General features: G+C 38.3%; 1 protein-coding gene and 1 non-coding gene across 4 annotated transcripts in view; both read left to right on the forward strand.

Annotated features, from left to right (window-relative positions):
• RPRD1A (regulation of nuclear pre-mRNA domain containing 1A) overlaps positions 1-18078 on the forward strand; it is an 89498-nt gene that overhangs the window by 38289 nt on the left and 33131 nt on the right. The window contains exons 2-7 of one of the 3 annotated variants that reach the window (XM_023510198.1): positions 5349-5478; positions 8494-8600; positions 8685-8782; positions 13741-13867; positions 13975-14150; positions 15254-15717. In XM_023510198.1, coding sequence (XP_023365966.1) covers positions 5349-5478; positions 8494-8600; positions 8685-8782; positions 13741-13867; positions 13975-14150; positions 15254-15451 — 836 coding nt within the window. In that variant the 3' untranslated portion in view covers positions 15452-15717. Of the gene's footprint in view, positions 1-5348; positions 5479-8493; positions 8601-8684; positions 8783-13740; positions 13868-13974; positions 14151-15253; positions 15718-18078 lie in introns of those variants that run through there. The other 2 variants (XM_023510199.1, XM_003784739.3) reach the window with 2 other exon arrangements.
• Positions 16240-16344, forward strand: LOC111723530. Its single transcript, XR_002772056.1, has one exon. It is a non-coding gene; the product is annotated as a small nucleolar RNA U13 (small nucleolar RNA).

Here is an 18078-nt window from a genome sequence, read left to right on the forward strand (position 1 = left end):
CCGTCATTGTTGTTTGGCGGGCCCAGGCTGGATTCGAACCCACCACCTTAAGTGTATGTGGCTGGCGCCTTAGCCACTTGAGCCACAGGTGCCGAGCCAATGATGACATTTCTTTCATCCTTTCACTGACCAACTTTATTTCATACTGTTTATCTAATAGTCCAAACTCTGATTTCCTTTTAAAGCTTGGTAATTGATCTTTTATTTGAATGTTGTGAAATTATTGTGTAATTATTTCTTAATTGTGTGATGAACTGAACTTATATCCCCTTGCCCCTTTTTGGGGATATGCCCAACTTATTAGGTAACACCATGTTCTCATATGTTAGCCAGGTTTTTCCTTTTCCTTTTCTGTGTGCTTGTTCATATACAAGGCCTCTGGATAAGGGCTATGTGTGCAATTCGTAGGAGCTTGTTTTAGTTCAGGGAGGTGAGATAGAAGAAAACAATACTTTATAATATAAATGTTGAGTAGCGCTTATTTGGCTTATGCTGTATTGGTACAGGTATAGTAGTATACATATATATAGACGCACTGGGATATGATATTACATTTATGATTGTTTTTGTGTTGTTGTGATGTATTAGTAGAGAGAAGAAATAAAGGGAGAAAAAAGTAAAGTTAACATTTCAGTGGTGTGATGTGTCATGTGCTAATTTGTATGAACTTGTAAGCTCCTGATTGAACAGGAAAGGTTCATTTTTTTCTGTGTTCTACCATATTCCTTGGCATATAGCAAACATTAAATAAATCCTGTGTATCCACCCATCCATCCAGGTTCTCTCTCTGTTATCTGGGTTAGAGTACAGTGGCGTCCTCTTAGCTCACTGCAGTCTCAAACCCCTGGACTCAAGCAGTCTTCCTGTCTCAGCCTCCCAAGTAGCTGAGAGACCACAGGCACGAACTATCACATCTGGCTAATTTTTAAAAAACTTTCTGTAGAGATGGAATCTCGCTGTCTTAGGCTGGTCTTGAAGTCCTGGTGTCAAGAGAGTCTACTGCCTTAGGCTCACAGAGTGGTAGGATCATAGTCACCAGGGTTGGCCAAATAAATCCTATTTAAATTAAATGGGAAATTTGGAAAATGGATGTCCTTGGAAGGGACCCTGTGAACAACAGAAATGGAGTTGGCTTGGCACCTGTGGCTCAAGTGGCTAAGGTGCCAGCCACATACACCTAAGGTGGTGGTTTGAATCCAGCCCGGGCCCGCCAAACAACAATGACGGCTGCAACCAAAAAAAAATAGCCAGGTGTTGTGGTGGGCGCCGATGGTCCCAGCTACTTGGGAGGCTGAGGCAGGAGACTAGCTTGAGCCCTGGAGTTGGAGGTTGCTGTGAGCTGTGATGCCATGGCACTCTACCCAGGGCAACAGCTTGAGGCTCTGTCTCAAAAAAACAAACAAAAAAAAACAACAAAAAAAAGACTACTGAACTGTACACTTTAAAAACAGTTAAGATAGTAAATTTTGTTGTACGTATTTTACCACAAAAAATATGCAAAATATCTAGATATTGCCAAAATGTAGCCCCTCTCCAAATTTTCAGGGGAAAAACATTTAATTCCAATTAAAATTATGTGTACCTTCACAGAGAACAAATAATTAATGTAAGTAATCACAACAAACAATCCCAGAAGAAAATCAGACAATTATTTAAGTAGAATTTTGACATATTTAAAAATAAGGGTGACATAAACTCTTATTAAAGAAACACAAGAAAGTTAACAGGGCAAACCATTTCATAATTCCCTAAAGAAATACCTCCTTTGGCAACAGAAAATAAAGCTAAATAATGAGTCTGACCTAGTCAACTCCAATGTTTCTTTTTTTTTTTTTTTGAGAGCCTTAAGCTGTCCCTCTGCGTAGAGTGCCATGGCATCACAGCTCATAGCAACCTCCAACTCCTGGGCTCAAGCGAGTCTCCTGCCTCCACGTCCCAAGTAGCTGGGACCACTGGCCCCCACCACAACGCCTGGCTATTTTTTTTGCTTGCAGCCATCATTGTTGTTTGGCGGGTCTGGGTTGGATTTGAACCCGCCACCGTAGGTGTATGTGGCTGGTGCCTTAGCCACTTGAACCACAGGCGCTGAGCCCAGTTCAGTAGTCTTAAGTACATTTATCATTGTTGTGGAACCACTTTCCAGTACTCTTCTTGCAAAACTGAAACCATACCTATTAAGCAATAGCTCCCTGCTCCTCCCACCTGCTACCCCCAGACCATGGCAACCACCTTTGTGTTTTTTTTTTTTTTTTTGAGACAGAGCCTCAAGCTGTAAGTGCCTTGGCATCACAGCTCACAGTAACCTCCAACTCTTAGGCTTAAGCAATTCTCCTGCCTCCACCTCCCAAGTAGCTGGGACTTCTGGCGCTCGCCACAATGCCTGGCTATTTTTTGGTTGCAGCCGTCGTTGTTTGGAGGGCCTAGGCTGGATTCGAACCTGCCAGCTTAGGTGTATGTGGCTGGCGCCTTAGCCGTTTGAACCATAGGCGCCAAGCTGCAACCACCTTTTTATTTTCTGTCTCTATGAATTTGACTGCTGTAGGTACCTCATATAAGTAGAAGCATACAGGGATTTGTGTGTGTGTGCGTGTGTGCCTGTGTCATTTGGCATGTCTGCAAGGTTAATCCATATTGTAGCATGTGTCAGCATTTTCTTTTTTCAGGCTGAAGAATACTCCATCATATGTACTTACCACACTTAGCTTATCCATTTATCTGTTGAACATTTGAGTTGCTTCCACTTTTTCTGACTATTGAGAACCATGCTGCTAACATTTAAAAATATTGGGATTTAAGTTGCTATTTAATCTTCTCAAAAGGTTAACATCTAACATCCTCTTTCATTTATGATGGGCAACCTGGTCTGGTTATTAAGAAGGAATGTTTAGCAGTTGGACTTTTTGGATTCAAATCCTAAATTCAAAGTCAGTAGCCTTTCCTGGCTGTTTCACTGTGAGCATGTGACGTTTTTGATGTTTGTTTTTCACCTGCCACATGGGGATGATAATGGTTCCTTATGCTGTTAGGTTAAATTAGACAGTATATTTTAAGTGTTTACAATTTTATGTAGCACATGGTAAAAGTGCAATGAATGACATTAGTAGGAAAAGAAACCCTTTGGTTCAGGTACCCATTCAAGAGTATTTTAGGCAGTTTCCCAATTAGGTAATGATACAAACTTGAGTTTCTAAACTCATTTGTTGCTAAGAACAACAAATGGATTGAATGATATGAGCCTTTTCTGTGCATGAGATTGAGAGGGCTGGAATAGAGAAAAGAGAGGGATGAATGTCGATAAAGTTGCTCTTATCCTTTCCATGGAAGAGAGACCTGTTATCTTAACTAGTTATATTTTATACTGTGGTTCGTCTACCAGGAGAAGCAGAGATTGGTCTCAGTTATGACCATCTCTCTTTATTCCATGCCATTGACTTTCAAAAGCCTGAAAAGTGGTGGGCAGCAGCTGTAGACAGGCAGACTAGGTTGTGCAGTGGCATGGCACAAGTTTGTAAAGTCCGATAAGTTGTGACTCAGTATTTTATAGTGTATTGTAAGAAGGTTGGGTATCTAGTTTCTCCTCAAGAAAACCACTCACAAGTGACTTTTAATGTACTAAATGCTTTAATTTATAAATTGAATAAAGTTTAAAAGACCACATGCAGCCTGATCAAGATTTTTCTGGTAAATTTATCCCAGATGAATAGTATACTGGATAAATTTGCCCTGATTGTACGTTTCCTACACTGATGTACTATGGATTCCATGAAGTATGATGCTTTTGATTATATTTTACTACATTTAACAATTTGAGTTTAATTCTTTTTTTTTTTTAGACAGAGCCTCAAGCTGTCCCCCTGGTTAGAGTGCGCTGGCATCAGAGCTCACAGCAACCTCCAGCTCCTGGGCTCAAGCGAGTCTCCTGCCTCAGCCTCCCAAGTAGCTGGGACTACAGGCGCCCGCCACAGCACCCAGCTATTTTTTGGTTGCACCCGTCATTGTTGTTTTGGCGGGCCTGGGCTGGATTCGAATCTGCCAGCTATGGCATATGTGGCTGGCGCCTTAGCCACTTGAGCCACAGGCGCCGAGCCGATTTGAGTTTAATTCTAGTAAAATTATATTATAAAAGTAGTTAATACAAAAGATCACATTTGGCTTGGCACTTGTAGCTCAAGTGGCTAGGGTACCAGTCACATACACTGGAGCTGGTGGGTTTGAATCCAGCCCAGGCCCGCCAAACAGCAATGATGATAACTACAACCTCCCCCCCCACCACCACCAAAAAAAAGGCAGGCATTGTAGCGAGCACCTGTAGTCTCAGGTACTCGGGAGGCTAAGGCAAGAGAATCACCTAAGTAAGCCCCAGAGCTGGAGGTTGCTGTGAGCTGTGATGTCACAGCACTCTACCCAGGGTGACAGCTTGAAACCGTCTCAAAAAAAAAAAAAAAAAAAAAGATTGTGTTCAGCAGTAAGTTTTCCTTATGTGTAAGAACCTTGTTTGAGTCATAGTCAATACCTATGCTCCTTACCCTTGTAACCAGTAAAAATGTGCTCTCGCCTACCATTGTTAGAATCTTGTCTACTTCCTTAGAAGGATGACTGTACCCACAGAATACAGTGAGTAGGGAATATTTTTGCCACAATGAATTCCCTTATCTAAGGCCATGTAGTCCGGGGTGGGAGGGTCATTTGGTCTCTCAACATTTAATCTACTAGCTTCACAAATATTTATTATATAAACAAAAACCATGTAACTGAATGGAGTGGTGTCTGTTTCAACATTTTGTATTCTTTTGTTATTTCACAATGGTGTAATGATTTTGAATCAACATAGGTATAAAAACAATTCTAAATTCAGTTTAGGGTGCCATCTTAATAACATGACCAATCATCATATTATTTTAAATGCTATATTTCATGTAGTTTGTAATGCTTTCGATAAAATTTAATACAGAATAGAGTCACAGAGACATGTTTTTACACAGATATGAGGATATCAGTGTATAAAAACTATTAGTTCTGGAGCGATGATGAGATTAGGAATCAAAGATGCTAAGTAGTTGGGTGGGTGCCTTAGTTAAATTGCAAGGAGATGGAAAGATGTGTTATTGATCTTGGTTCTTTTCTTCCCCCACATGGAAGGTTTCCAGAAGCCACAGAGTAGTCATCCTGGTGAGTTTAGCAGCCGGGGCTTGATTAGTTTGGTAGCAGTTGAGAGACCGGGGTTGAACATGATGAGGATGAGTGGGTTTTCTTGAGTTCTGAAAGTACTAAATTCAGGTATTAAGAAAGTTTGTACAAGTTAATTCAGTGAGGATACTTTAAATAGATTACATTTTCTTTTTTTCCAGCCAAACCAAACAGGAAGCTTACTTTTCTGTACCTAGCCAATGATGTCATTCAGAACAGCAAAAGGAAGGGGCCGGAATTTACAAAAGATTTTGCACCAGTTATAGTGGAGGCTTTTAAGCATGTTTCAAGGTACGATAATTGTTTTTGGTATTAGGTAATCTGTTTTATTTCTACCATATGTCCTTTTCTTAAAATTTGCCTTAAGTCATTATATTTTTAAAAACACTGTATATATTTCTTTGACACTTTAATTTGAAAAGACCTCTAAAAGACATTTGTAAATATGTTGTGCTTTCTCTGAGAAAAAAATGTTTCTGAATTATTGCTAAGGTGGGCATTTGGAGTACCTGAATTATAGCTTTCCTTAAAGATATTGAAAGCAACTGCTATCCTGGAGTGAACTTCATTTAGAATGAATTGAAGGTGTTGCGTTAAAAATTTGTGTGCTTATAAAGCTATATATCTTGTAATTAGTATTTTTTTTATATACTTAGAACCCTTTCCTCTCATGTTGTTTATAACGATTTTTAGAGTTTTCTAATGTCTGGGCATATGTCATAACATTTTTTAATGCTTTGGAAATAAAACAATATTTATAATTAAGGTATCATATGTGTTGAAAACTTGCTACAGAAAATTCTAAGGGTGGAAATCTGTAGTTTGGCTTATGTCCTTTTAGCTGCTTATTTTCAAACATTATGTGCAGACATTTGATAGATTTACTGGATACACATTATTGGGTTAGACTATTAAGTTCATCTAAATTATGGAATTGAATGGTGAATGATGTAAGGATGCAAATCTACTTACCACGTGCCCTGCACTTGTAGTTACATTAATAGTAGACATTGTTTAAAAAAAAAATAGCACCCTAGGCAAGAGTGCTGTTAGGTCAGCCTAGCTCACAGCAACCTGAAACTCCTAGGTACAGGTAATCCTTCTGCCTCATCCATCTGAGTAGCTGGGACTATAGGCACCTGTCACATCGCCCTGCTGATTTTTCTGTTTTTAGTGGAGATGGAGTCTCACTCTTTCTTGGGCTAGTCTCGAACTCCCGAGCTCAAGCAATCCTCCTCCCTCAGCCTCTCAGAGTGTTGGGATTACAGGCATGAACTGCTGTGCCTGGTCTGACATCATATTCTTTTCTTCCTCTCTGAATGATTTTGTGCACTGCATGTATTTACTTATTATCCACACCCTAGTGACTTTACAGTCTTGCATTCCAATCCAGATTTTTTTCGGGGGGGGGGGCACATTTGTATGCACAGTTATCTGTTGACATTTCCGTTTGTATGCATCCCAAACATCTTAAACTCACTGTTGCTGTTGAACTCATTATGTCCTTATTTCTTGCCAAATTTACTCAATGAATGGCAACTCTAACCAAATACTCATGCAAAAAATTAGGTATTATCACCTTTTCTTTCTTCTTACTCCCCTTATGTCCCATATAGTACACATTCACTCAGTTGTGTAGATTTCTTTCTCTACTAATTATCATAATGTCTTTTCTGTGTAATTGTAATAGCCTCCAGTGTTGTTTAGTCCCTTTAGGAAACTTAGGGCAAAGGTGTCTAACCTTTGGCCTACAGGCCCCATGTAGGTTATTTGACGACTATTTTGCTTATCTGTGATGTGTCAGATATTGTGAAAAGTATGCATGGACTTTTTTTAGGGGGGGCTAATCACCTTTCTTTGGCGTTTGTGCATTTAATGTGTGGCCTTAGACACCTCTTTTTTTAATGTCCTGCAGAAAAGAAAAAAGCCCAGAGTTGCAGAGCTGATCATAGTACTTTCTTGCCTTTCAGCAGTTCTCCTTTGTCTTAGAGAACAAGTCTATAAAGTCCATGTTCCTTCATGGCAATGCCTTTCTCTCCAGACTCCTGTTTCACATTCATACCACACACAGTCTATAGTCTACAGTTTAAGCTCACTGAAAGTTTTAGTTCTTTCTGCTTCTCCCTAGAGTTCAATAAAATACTTATTGACTGCTTTCTATGTTTGATGTCTTGATTAGTAGTGAACAAGGTACAATTCTGTTCTATTGGAACTTATATTTCAGTGGATGACAAAGGTTATAATTACACAGATAAGTTATTGAATGTATACTGTAATGTTAGATAGCAAGTGTTATAAATAAACAAAGCAGAGAGTGAATCCTAGAGGGTGTGAGGGTGTTCAGTTATACAGTAAGATAAATTACAGTTGTTTGGGGGAGGTGGCATATGTACAGAGACTAAAGGAAGGGGCGAAATGAGCCATTGGCTGTCTAGGAAAGGATTCTAGTTAGAGAGAATAGTTGACAGAACAGTGAAATAGCTGTGTGTTGGGCATGTTTGAGGATCAGCAGGGAGATTTGTATGGGACCTGAGACGTTGCCTGGAGGCAGAGCTTGTGAGCTCTGTGGCCCAGGGTAAGAAGTTTGGCTTTATTTTTGGTATGATTGGTCGCTCTTGAAGGATTGAGAGCACTGTGGTCTGATTTGTATTGGTAGATTGCTTTGTAGACAATAGAGTAAAAGAGTAGAAGTTGGGAGATCAGTGAGAAGACTGTTAAGAAAAATCTAGCCAAGAGATGGTGGTGGCTCAGTCTACAGTGGTATTGCTGAGAGATAGGAAATGATTAGGAGCAGTCTGTTTTTCATTTCCCTCTATATCCAGTTTTCAGTTTGCAGATTAAATAACTGTTTCCTTAGACATTCTTCCTGTTCTCTTAAACTGGGCCATGTCTCTCTGATAATGCCTGTCTTTAGCACTTTGTTCCCTTTTGTGGCACTTAAAAATAAGAGCTGCCATAAAGCTCTATGTGCATTTCCAAGTCAAAGATTATATCTCAATCATTAAATACTTGTTGAATAAATTAAGAAGTCACCTGTTAGAAATCTCCCTTGCATCATGTTCAGCCCCGGTAGATTAGGAACATTTTCTTTGTTAACCCCTGGTTTTTTGTAATTTCTTGTTTAACAGTAAAATCTTTAAGGGAAGCAGGGATGCTTTATCCCTGAATTACTGGCCACCTAGTGATGGTGCTCAGTAAACATTGGAGTTTTTTCCAGGGGGTAAATGACTGATTGTATTAAAAATCACCATTAGTGTTTCAATAGTACTATGCATTTTTACTGTTAAAATTTTTATTTTTCTTTAGTGAAACCGATGAAAGTTGTAAGAAGCATCTTGGAAGAGTGTTATCTATTTGGGAAGAAAGATCTGTTTATGAAAATGATGTGTTAGAACAACTTAAGCAAGCTCTGTGTAAGTGTATAACCTTGATCTCTTATGTGAACTCTTCATTAAATTATATTTCTTCATTAAAACTTAAATGTTCTTTCAATTCAGATGGTGATAAGAAGCCTAGGAAGCGAACTTATGAACAGATAAAGGTAGATGAAAATGAAAACTGTTCCTCTCTGGGATCTCCAAGTGAACCACCACAGGTAGAAGTTTTTCTCTGTGAGGAGAGTTATGTTACTTTTACTTCGTGTGAAGGTTTATTAATTTTGATGTTTTACTTCTGTAAATTGATTGTTAGCATAATTTTGGGTATAGGAAAGAAGCCACATGAATATCTCTTATTGTCTGGTTAAGCAATTGCTTATGAGGCCTGGTATGGTGGCTCACACCTGTAATCCCAGCACTCTGGGAGGCTGAGGTGGGTGGATTGCCTGACCTCACAAGTTTGAGACCAGCCTGAGCAAGAGTGAGACCCCATCTCTACTAAAAATGAAAAACCAAGGCAAGAGAATCACTTGAGCTCAAGAGTTTGAGGTTGCTGTGAACTGTGACACCATGGCACTCTACCAGGGGAAACAAAGTGAGACTCTGCCTCAAGAACAAAAAAAAGAATAAATTACTTATGTTTAATGTGATATGTTGTGTATTTTGCGTAGAAAGAGAATTTTTAATTGCTAAGTATAATTAGGTATGGTGAGATATCAACTGTTTAAAGTTTCTTTTTAAAATAAAACATGATATGCCTGTTTATGATTTATGTACACTAAAAATTTCATTCTTAGGCATAAATATTGCCCCTTTAGGTATTTTTGTTTTTAAATGTAATATGACAAGTATGTATTTATATGGTTCTGTGTAATTGTGTAGAACTATGCTACACATTTTATAGAAAAATAAAACAGTTAGTTGTGGCAATAAACTTTCTGGTCATTGTCATTGCTCTAGATTGGTATTATCTTAATACTACATGTTCTCCCTGGTTGGTACAATATACCACTCCTTAACTATAAGATGAATTCCAGAAAGACATTTTAAAATTTTTTTTAATTAAGGAGGCATTGAGTGTTTAAGCTTCCTCCTTTCAAACATATAGGAGACACAGCTAAAATTTAAAGGAGAAAATGAAGACATAGCAGTACTCTTAAAACAAGGTAATACATTTTTGTGGGCTAGAAACAGTATGGAAGCACCAGTCAGTATCTGAGCCAGAGCCTATTTCCTTCTGAGCTCTGGTCCAGAATTAGGCAGGTAGCTAGAAACTGGTGTCCTGTAGAGCAGTGTTTTTCAACCTTTTTCATCTCATGACACACTTGGACCTATAGTTAAACGTCTGCGGCACACTTAAATTATGTTGATCTAAAAAAGGAGAGAATATACTTACTGCGCTTTGAACTTCTTCAAAAATAATGTAATGATCTTTAAAAATTTTTGCGGTATGCCTAAAATCCTCTCATGGCCCACTGAAAGTAACTGCTCCAGAGTAAAAAGAATTCACAGTGCTCTGTGAGGGGTAAAGGAATAACCAAACCCTAAGATTTGTGTTTCTTCCTATTTGGTAATAACTCATGACAGAAAATGATTTTGTGCTTAGAGCACCATTATAATTCCATGCACAGCATTTTACCTGAGTTCTAGATAAAAGCTCTGACCTTCTCTCACTCCCCTGATGATAGAGTAATCCAAATTGTGCTTCTTTTAGGAGTATTTCCGAGTAACCTGCCTCTCTTTAGTATGTGTATAAAATGCTATTGCTTTTTGTTTTATAGTGACAGTTTTCAGATTAATCATGCTGCTTATTTCTCACTGGTTCAGCTTTGTAGTCACCATTTTATTTATGTCACTGTTTATAAGACAGCTAAAATCTCTTTGTAGATCTAGTAACTCATTCTCTAGTAGGAAGTCCTATGCTAGTGTTGTTTCCTACAACTTTGCTTTCTTATCTGATCCTTGATGTAGCTTTGGAAACTTAGAATAAACTCTTGTAGAAATGTGAAGGTGTTAGACGATCAGGTTACAGTTGAAGCATACATGTGTTTCAAGACCATAAAGCCAAATTTCTTTTTTTTTTTTTGAGACAGAGCCTCAAGCTATCCCCCTGGGTAGAGTGCCATGGCATCACAGCTCACAGCAACCTCCAACTCCTGGGCTCAAGCGAGTCTCCTGCCTCAGCCTCCCAAGTAGCTGGGACTACAGGCGCCCGCCACAACGCCTGGCCATTTTTTGGTTGCAGCCATCATTGTTGTTTGGCGGGCCCGGGCTGGGGATTCGAACCCGCCACCTTAGGTGTATGTGGCTGGCACCTTAGCCGCTTGAGCCACAGGTGCCGAGCCAAAGCCAAATTTCTTCTTAGAACTCCTATAGAGGATTAAACATACTACAACAGCCACCAATATCACAACTCATTTGGAGTTACTGAGAACAAGACATTCTCCTGGCAAACCTGGAAATCTCTTGTGACTTGGAAGGCAGGCCACCAAGTAACTCAGTAATCTTGGAGGAGCAAAGTTCAGTCCTGTAGTAGTAAGGCTAATATTAACCATTAAGCATTTTATGGCAGTTCCGTGAAGGATTAGTGAAGAAAAATTGCATGTAGTATTTTTGGAGATCATTTCCCTTACCACCCTTGAAGATCATTTCCTTGAGTATATACTCTCTTGACACCTATGAAATCATTTCCCTGAACACGCTTAGTAATCTTTCCGCCCATTATTTATCTTCTCAATAAAAGGACTCTGCGAGAAGTGCTTGGGACTATTCTGCACCTATGGTTAGCCTCACCTCTTGTAGCTACTGTCAATCTGTGTCTCACGTGGTCATTTATGCAGTCGTGGCAAACTCCATAAAACTAGAACTTTCCAAGACTGATTAAAAAAATAGTATTTTATATCAGTTAGTTGGGGCACCGTGAGAAACAAGCTTTTCTGGTCCTTGTCATTGCTCTTTAGCTCACTTTCATTGTAGAAAGTATATATCATATAACAGAAAATTTTTTTTAAGTATTGGGATTTTAAACATACTTCCAAAGAATTAAAAGCATACTTAGAAGAGTATATTTCTTATTTCATTCTTTCTTTTTTTTTAGAGACAGAGTCTTCATTTTGTCACCCTCAGTAGAGTGCCGTGGCATCACACAGCTCATAGCAACCTCCAGCTCTTGGGCTTAAGCAATTCTCTTGCCTCTCCCTCCCGAGTAGTTGGGACTATAGGTGCCTGCCACAGCGTCCAGCTATTTTTTTGTTGCAGTTTGGCCAGGGCGGGTTCAAACCTGCCACCCTCAGTATATGGGGTCGGCGCCCTATTCACTAGGCCACAGGCACCACCCTATTTTTTTTATTTTATTTTATTTTATTTTATTTTGAGACAGAGTCTCACTTGGTCACCCTGGGTAGAATACCATGGCATCATAGTTCACAGCAGCCTCAAACTCTTAGGTTCAAGTGATCCTCCTGCCTCAGCCTCCTGAGTAGCTGGAACCACAGGCACCCACCACAAAGCCTGGTGGTTTTTCTATTTTTAGTAGAGATGGGGTCTCACTGTTGTTTGGGCTGTTCTTAAACTACTGAGCTCAAGTAATCCACCTGCCTTGGCCTCCCAGAGCACTAGGATTACAGGCGTTTGCTACCACGCCCAGCCAGAATAATATATTTCTAATTAAGTTCATTCATTTCTAAAACATTTGATCATTTACTATGTGCTAGATTCCAAGGAAAGTATTTTTTGTAAGGGAATAGCTTAAAGAAAAATTAGTAACTGGCTGTCAGCAGCCTTCTTTTTCTTTGTTATCAACCTGGAAGAAGCATTTAGGCATCTTAATATATACATAGAATTAGTAATATCCTATATTTTAAAGTCTGAGAGTGAAGCCTTAGAAATTAAAAAAAGACAAGAAAGACGGCATAGAGATGGAGACTAGTTAGTAGAAAGAAAATTTAATCATTTTCCTTTGGAATAACATTATAGACATTGTGACTTATGAAATCAGCAGGAAAGAATTGTCCTTTTAATTATAGCTTTCATAAAAACAGTGTAACTAAACTATTTTAATAATAAAATCAAGGCGGCGCCTGTGGCTCAGGGAGTAGGGCGCTGGCCCCATATACTGGAGGTAGCAGGTTCAAACCTAACCCTGGCCAAAAAGCTGCCAAAAAAAATAATAATAAATAAAATTAAATTTAAAAAAATCATTTGTATACTGACTAAACAAAATTAGTCACCAGATATACAAAATTATGAAATATTTAAAGGCTCTATAGATAACACTATAGGTAGTTGAAGGTATCATACTTGAACATATTCCCAAAGTCCCCTCTCTTATGCTTTTATTACAGCATGTGGAAATGGAATCTGGGAGACTCTAATGTCTTGAAGTAGATAATTTGGATTCCCCTTCCCCTAAAATCCAGTTTTATATTAAAAAGGTCTTTTCATGTGCAATGATAAACTATTTAATGTACTGTACATAAAACTTGTATTCTGTAGGTTGAAGTTATAGCCTACATTCCCTTTACTACTTAATTGTTTGGCATATAAATCAATTACTTAACTCATTTTAATAATCAGATAATTATTTTTATACTATCTGTTTCCACTATTGGTGTGAACTCTTAAAGGTCTAGGGCCTTGTCTCATTTATATTTTCATTTATTTATTTATTTAGTATGTATGTTTATTTAGAGATAGGGTCTCACTTTCTTGCCCTGCCTGGAGTACAGGGGCCCAATTATGGCTCCCTGTAACCTTGAGTTCCATATTCAAGTGATACTCCTGCTTCAGCCTCCTTAGTTGCTGGGACTACAGCTGTATGCTACCATGCCTGGCCAGTTAAAAAATTTTTTTTGTAGAGTTGGGTCTGGCTATGATGCCCATGCTGGGCATCTTGAACTCCTGGCCTCAAGTGATCTCCCACCTCAACCTCCCAAAGTGGTGGGATTACAGGCATAAGCCAGTGTGCCCATTTTTATGTTTTTAATACCTAACATAGTTTAGCTTTGTTAGAAACAGGCTGTTCTTAAAAGAATAAAAGAAACAGGCTATTCTTAAAAGCAGTTTATATTGGAAGCTTTAGAAAATAGCCCAGGAGGGTTAAAGAGTATGAAATGAATTTCAGATCTTTTGCATTTAAGTTTCATATATTTTGGTTCTGAAGTTGTGTACTTTTTAGACTCTAGATCTCGTTAGAGCATTACAAGATCTAGAAAATGCAGCTTCAGGTGATGCAGCAGTTCATCAGAGGATAGCTTCTTTGCCTGTTGAAGTCCAAGAAGTATCCCTACTAGATAAAATAACAGGTAAGAAAAGAAAATGTGATCCAGAACTCTTTGGGCACTGGGATGATGGAACAGTATATGTCACTGGTTTTGTTGTGTAATATTTTATTATCCTGTGTTTTTCTTAGATAAAGAATCTGGAGAAAGGCTTTCTAAAATGGTAGAAGATGCTTGTATGTTGCTGGCAGATTACAATGGCAGACTGGCGGCAGAAATAGATGATAGGAAGCAACTCACTCGAATGTTAGCAGATTTTCTTCGTTGTCAAAAGGAAGCCCTTGCAGAGAAAGAGCATAAATTGGAAGTGCGTAACTTTTTCCTTCTTTAGCATTTAATTTATTTAGCTTTTTTTTTTTTTGATAGTAATTTAAAAATACTTTTATGTACCTGTATGTTTGGCATTTTTTAACTATAAACCTTAGAACTTTTTAGGAAATAGCTGAAGTAAGCAGCTCTTTGAACCAAATCAACCTGTCTAGAATTGATTGCATTTTAAAATTACATGAAAGTCCATGGAATAGTAATTTACAAAAATAATAGGAAAATAGCACTTGGTATGAAGTCTGTTGTTAACTGCAGTAAATTGTGGTTGGATTTATTTAATTTTGTTTTGAGTACATTCACTGTTTTAGGTATATCATTAAGTTTTCAAATTACTAATTTATTCTATCCCTGATTCTGATGCTTACCATATTACCCCCACTCCTGGCTCACACCCTTAGGTGCCAGTTCATTGCTCCTTTAAGTAACACTGTTGATGAGAAGTCTGGGGGTGTAGGAGGTAACAGAAAGAAATACACCCATCTTTTCTTTGATTAGAGTAGCCTTGATAAGGGTTAGGTGAGCCAGATTTAGTTTTATTTAAAATAAACTTTTAGTGGAGTAGTTCTTATTTAAATTGTTTACTGCGGTAGCAGTTTCTTATTCTAATACTATATAGAATTTCTAATTTGTCTAATTTCCTTTATTTGCAGACAGTTCACCGTAAATTTGTAGATATGTCATGTACCCTATTAAGTTGCTTTTATGCATGCTTAGTTCTTGGCTTAGCAGTAGTCACTTCTGCCAACAATGGTGCTTAGATTGCTCTTACTACCTGTGAGATTAATCCTACCCAAATTCCCAGCTCAGTTCAGCACTACTTCTTTTTAGTTGCTCCTCTTTTGCTCACACAAACACCTCAGATAATTTTTGTCACCATGTTTACCTTTGAAGAGGTTGCTCACTTCTATATGGAAAGGAAAAGGAGTTTTTTAGAGGATGAATTTGATAGTTAACTAGCCAGTATTTGATCTTGTGATGAAACTTCAGTCTTAGACATACTGTTGTTTATTGCCCACAGAATTAAGGGTAAGTAATGTCATACAGTTTCTGTATTTCAGTATGGTTTCTTTAACTTCTGTCAAGCTTCTGTTGCAGGTATTGGACATGGGCGTATCTTCTAATGATGTCATCACCATTAGCATATTCTTCCTGCTAAAAATAAATATCAACCTTCAAAGCCTGTATTGTCTCATGTTTTTCAAAATTGAAGAGAAGACTAAAACTTTTATTGTTCTACTTTCTACTGCTGTCTCACTTATTTGTCACCATTTACAAAAATAGAATTTATATAAATAGAAGTTTAGAAAATCAGATGCCATTCCTTAAAACCCCTCTTGCCCCAGTACCTTACAGCTAGCTTTTATAGTTGATAGTCACAGATGGTGAGGCTGATGATGATAATAATGTTAACAGTTAGGCATGTGTCAGGTACTATTGTAGGCACCTCACATAATCAACTCATTTAATCTTACACAGCAAGGTGGATTATTATCCACACTTTACAGATATGGAACTGAGGTACAGGGAGATTAACTGAGATTGCCTAAGGTCACAAATTATTTAAAACCCAGGCAGTCTTCCTGTGGAGTCAATGTACTATCAAAAAGTTGTATTTGCATCCTGTAAAAGAAGTGTTAAGATTATAATATTTCTCCAGCTCTTTCTGCTCCCTCTCTTCTCACAAGTAATCACTGTTTTGAAATACAGGATTATAGGAACATTTTTGTTGTTGTTCTTTTACATAACTGGAAACCACCTCAGTTATGATCAGCATTTTTTTTTTTGGTAGAGACAGAGTCTCACTTTGTTAGCCTCGGTAGAGTGCTGTGGTATCACACAGCTCACAGCAACCTCCAACTTCTGGGCTTAGGCAATTCTCTTGCCTCAGCCTTCCTAGTAGCTGGGACAATAGGCACCCGCCACAGTACCTGGCTATTTTTTTGTTGCAGTTTGGCCGGGGCCGGGTTTGAACCTGCCACCCTTGGTATATAGGGCTGGCGCCCTACCCATTGGGCCACAGGCGCTACCTGATGACCAGCATTTTTTTACAAGTAAAAGAAATGTTTAGGATTTTGTTAAAGTTCATAATCATGATGGTTGGGTGTTCACATGCACACATTGAGATGTGCCTCCCTCAAACTTTGTCATGACCTCTGCATATTACCCATCTGACAGGGAAAAAAAATACTTAGATTTCTACATAAACTTGGAAATTACTGCACAAAACTACTTTTTTTTTTTGAGACAGAGCCTTAAGCTGTCACCCTAGGTAGAGTGCTGTGGCATCACGGCTCACAGCAACCTCCAACTCCTGGGGCTCAAGCAATTCTCCTGCCTCCACCTCCCAAGTAGCTGGGACTACAGGCACTGGCCACAACACCTGGCTATTTTTTAGTTGCAGCCATCATTGTTGTTTTGGCAGGCCCTGGCTGGATTCGAACCTTCCACCTTAGGTGTATGTGGCTGGCGCCTTAGCCACTTGAGCCACAGGCGCTGAGCCTAGATCTACTTTGTTTTTAAAATAAGTATGTAGTATATTCATTATATGAATATAATTTTTTCCTCTTTTAATGGTGTCAGATTGTCTCTGTTAAGTAAGTCTTGACTTAAACCACTGTTGGTTCTTGGAAACTGGGATTATAAGTGAAAAGACATGCCACTCTTCCTGGAATGTTTCATTCAACATAGCTTCGTTGATGAGAAAAAAATTGTGTTTGTTACGCATTGTTTCACTTAAAGTCTGTTTCCAGGAATCTATTCACAATGTTAAATGAGGACTTGTATACTACAGAGAACATCTTGATGATGCAGATTTGCAGTTTTTTAAATATATCTGCAGGATTGATTCTCAAAAGAATACACCTGGGTCAAAGGGAATTGATGTTTAAATGTTGATGATGTACTCAAGATCTCAAAAGATTTTGCCTTGTTAAACTTTTTGCAGCGTGAATCTTCTTTTCTTGCCCACACTAAATGTCAGTAATCTTTTTAATTTTTGCATATCTGAGGTGTTAAAAATTCTTTTGTCATTATATCAGTTATCTTTTAAAAATATTAGTTGTTTTATTTCTACTACAAATTCCCCATGTGTATTGACCACTTTTCTGTGTGGTTCCATTTCATCTTAACCTTTGTCTTTGCCTTTGTGGCTTCTGGAGTTTCTAGTTACACTTAAGATGGCTTCCTCCGTAACTGTGAAAAGGCTTTACCAATTTTTAGTATTTTTTTTCTGGTAATTTTATCCATTGGAATTTCTGTTTAGGGGATGATATGGGGTCTGTTTGAAAGTGATAGTAAAATGTGCTTTTATAATTTATTGATGAGTCAGTTAGTGATTTAGTCTTTTATACTGCTATTGTGAAATATCATTTCTGTCATACTTAATTCTTATATGCAATGTTTACATGGGTTAGTTAGTCCCTTTCCTGCTGGCACATTTGTCTTACCCACCTTTAATTACATAGTACATTTTGATTTTTTATTACTTTCTAGTATTCATGTTTTTATTTGAGGCAGATTCTCATTCAGTGCCTTGGGTAGAGTGCTGTAGTTCCATAGCTGACAGTAACCTCAAACTCTTAGGCTCCGGCAGTCTTCTTGCCTCAGCCTCGTTAGTAGCTAGAATTACAGATACCTGTCACAATGCTCAGCTGGGTTTTCTGTTTTTTAGTAGAGAAAGGGTCTGAGTCTTGCCCTTGCTCTTGCGTCGGCTAGTCTTGGACTCCTGAGCTCAACCAATTCACCTGCCTCAGCTTCCCACAGTGTTAGGATTATAGGCATGACCCATCTCGCCTGGCCTTCATGTTTATAATTTTAATTACAGTTACTGTGTAAACAAGTTTTTATTTTCCCCCTTCACTTATTTTCACATGTTTTGCCTTCATGTTTTTTTTTTTTTTTTTTTTTTT

The sequence above is a fragment of the Otolemur garnettii genome, unplaced genomic scaffold (assembly GCF_000181295.1).
Source record: "Otolemur garnettii isolate 467f Iridium unplaced genomic scaffold, OtoGar3 scaffold00012, whole genome shotgun sequence".
Lineage (NCBI taxonomy): Eukaryota > Metazoa > Chordata > Mammalia > Primates > Galagidae > Otolemur > Otolemur garnettii.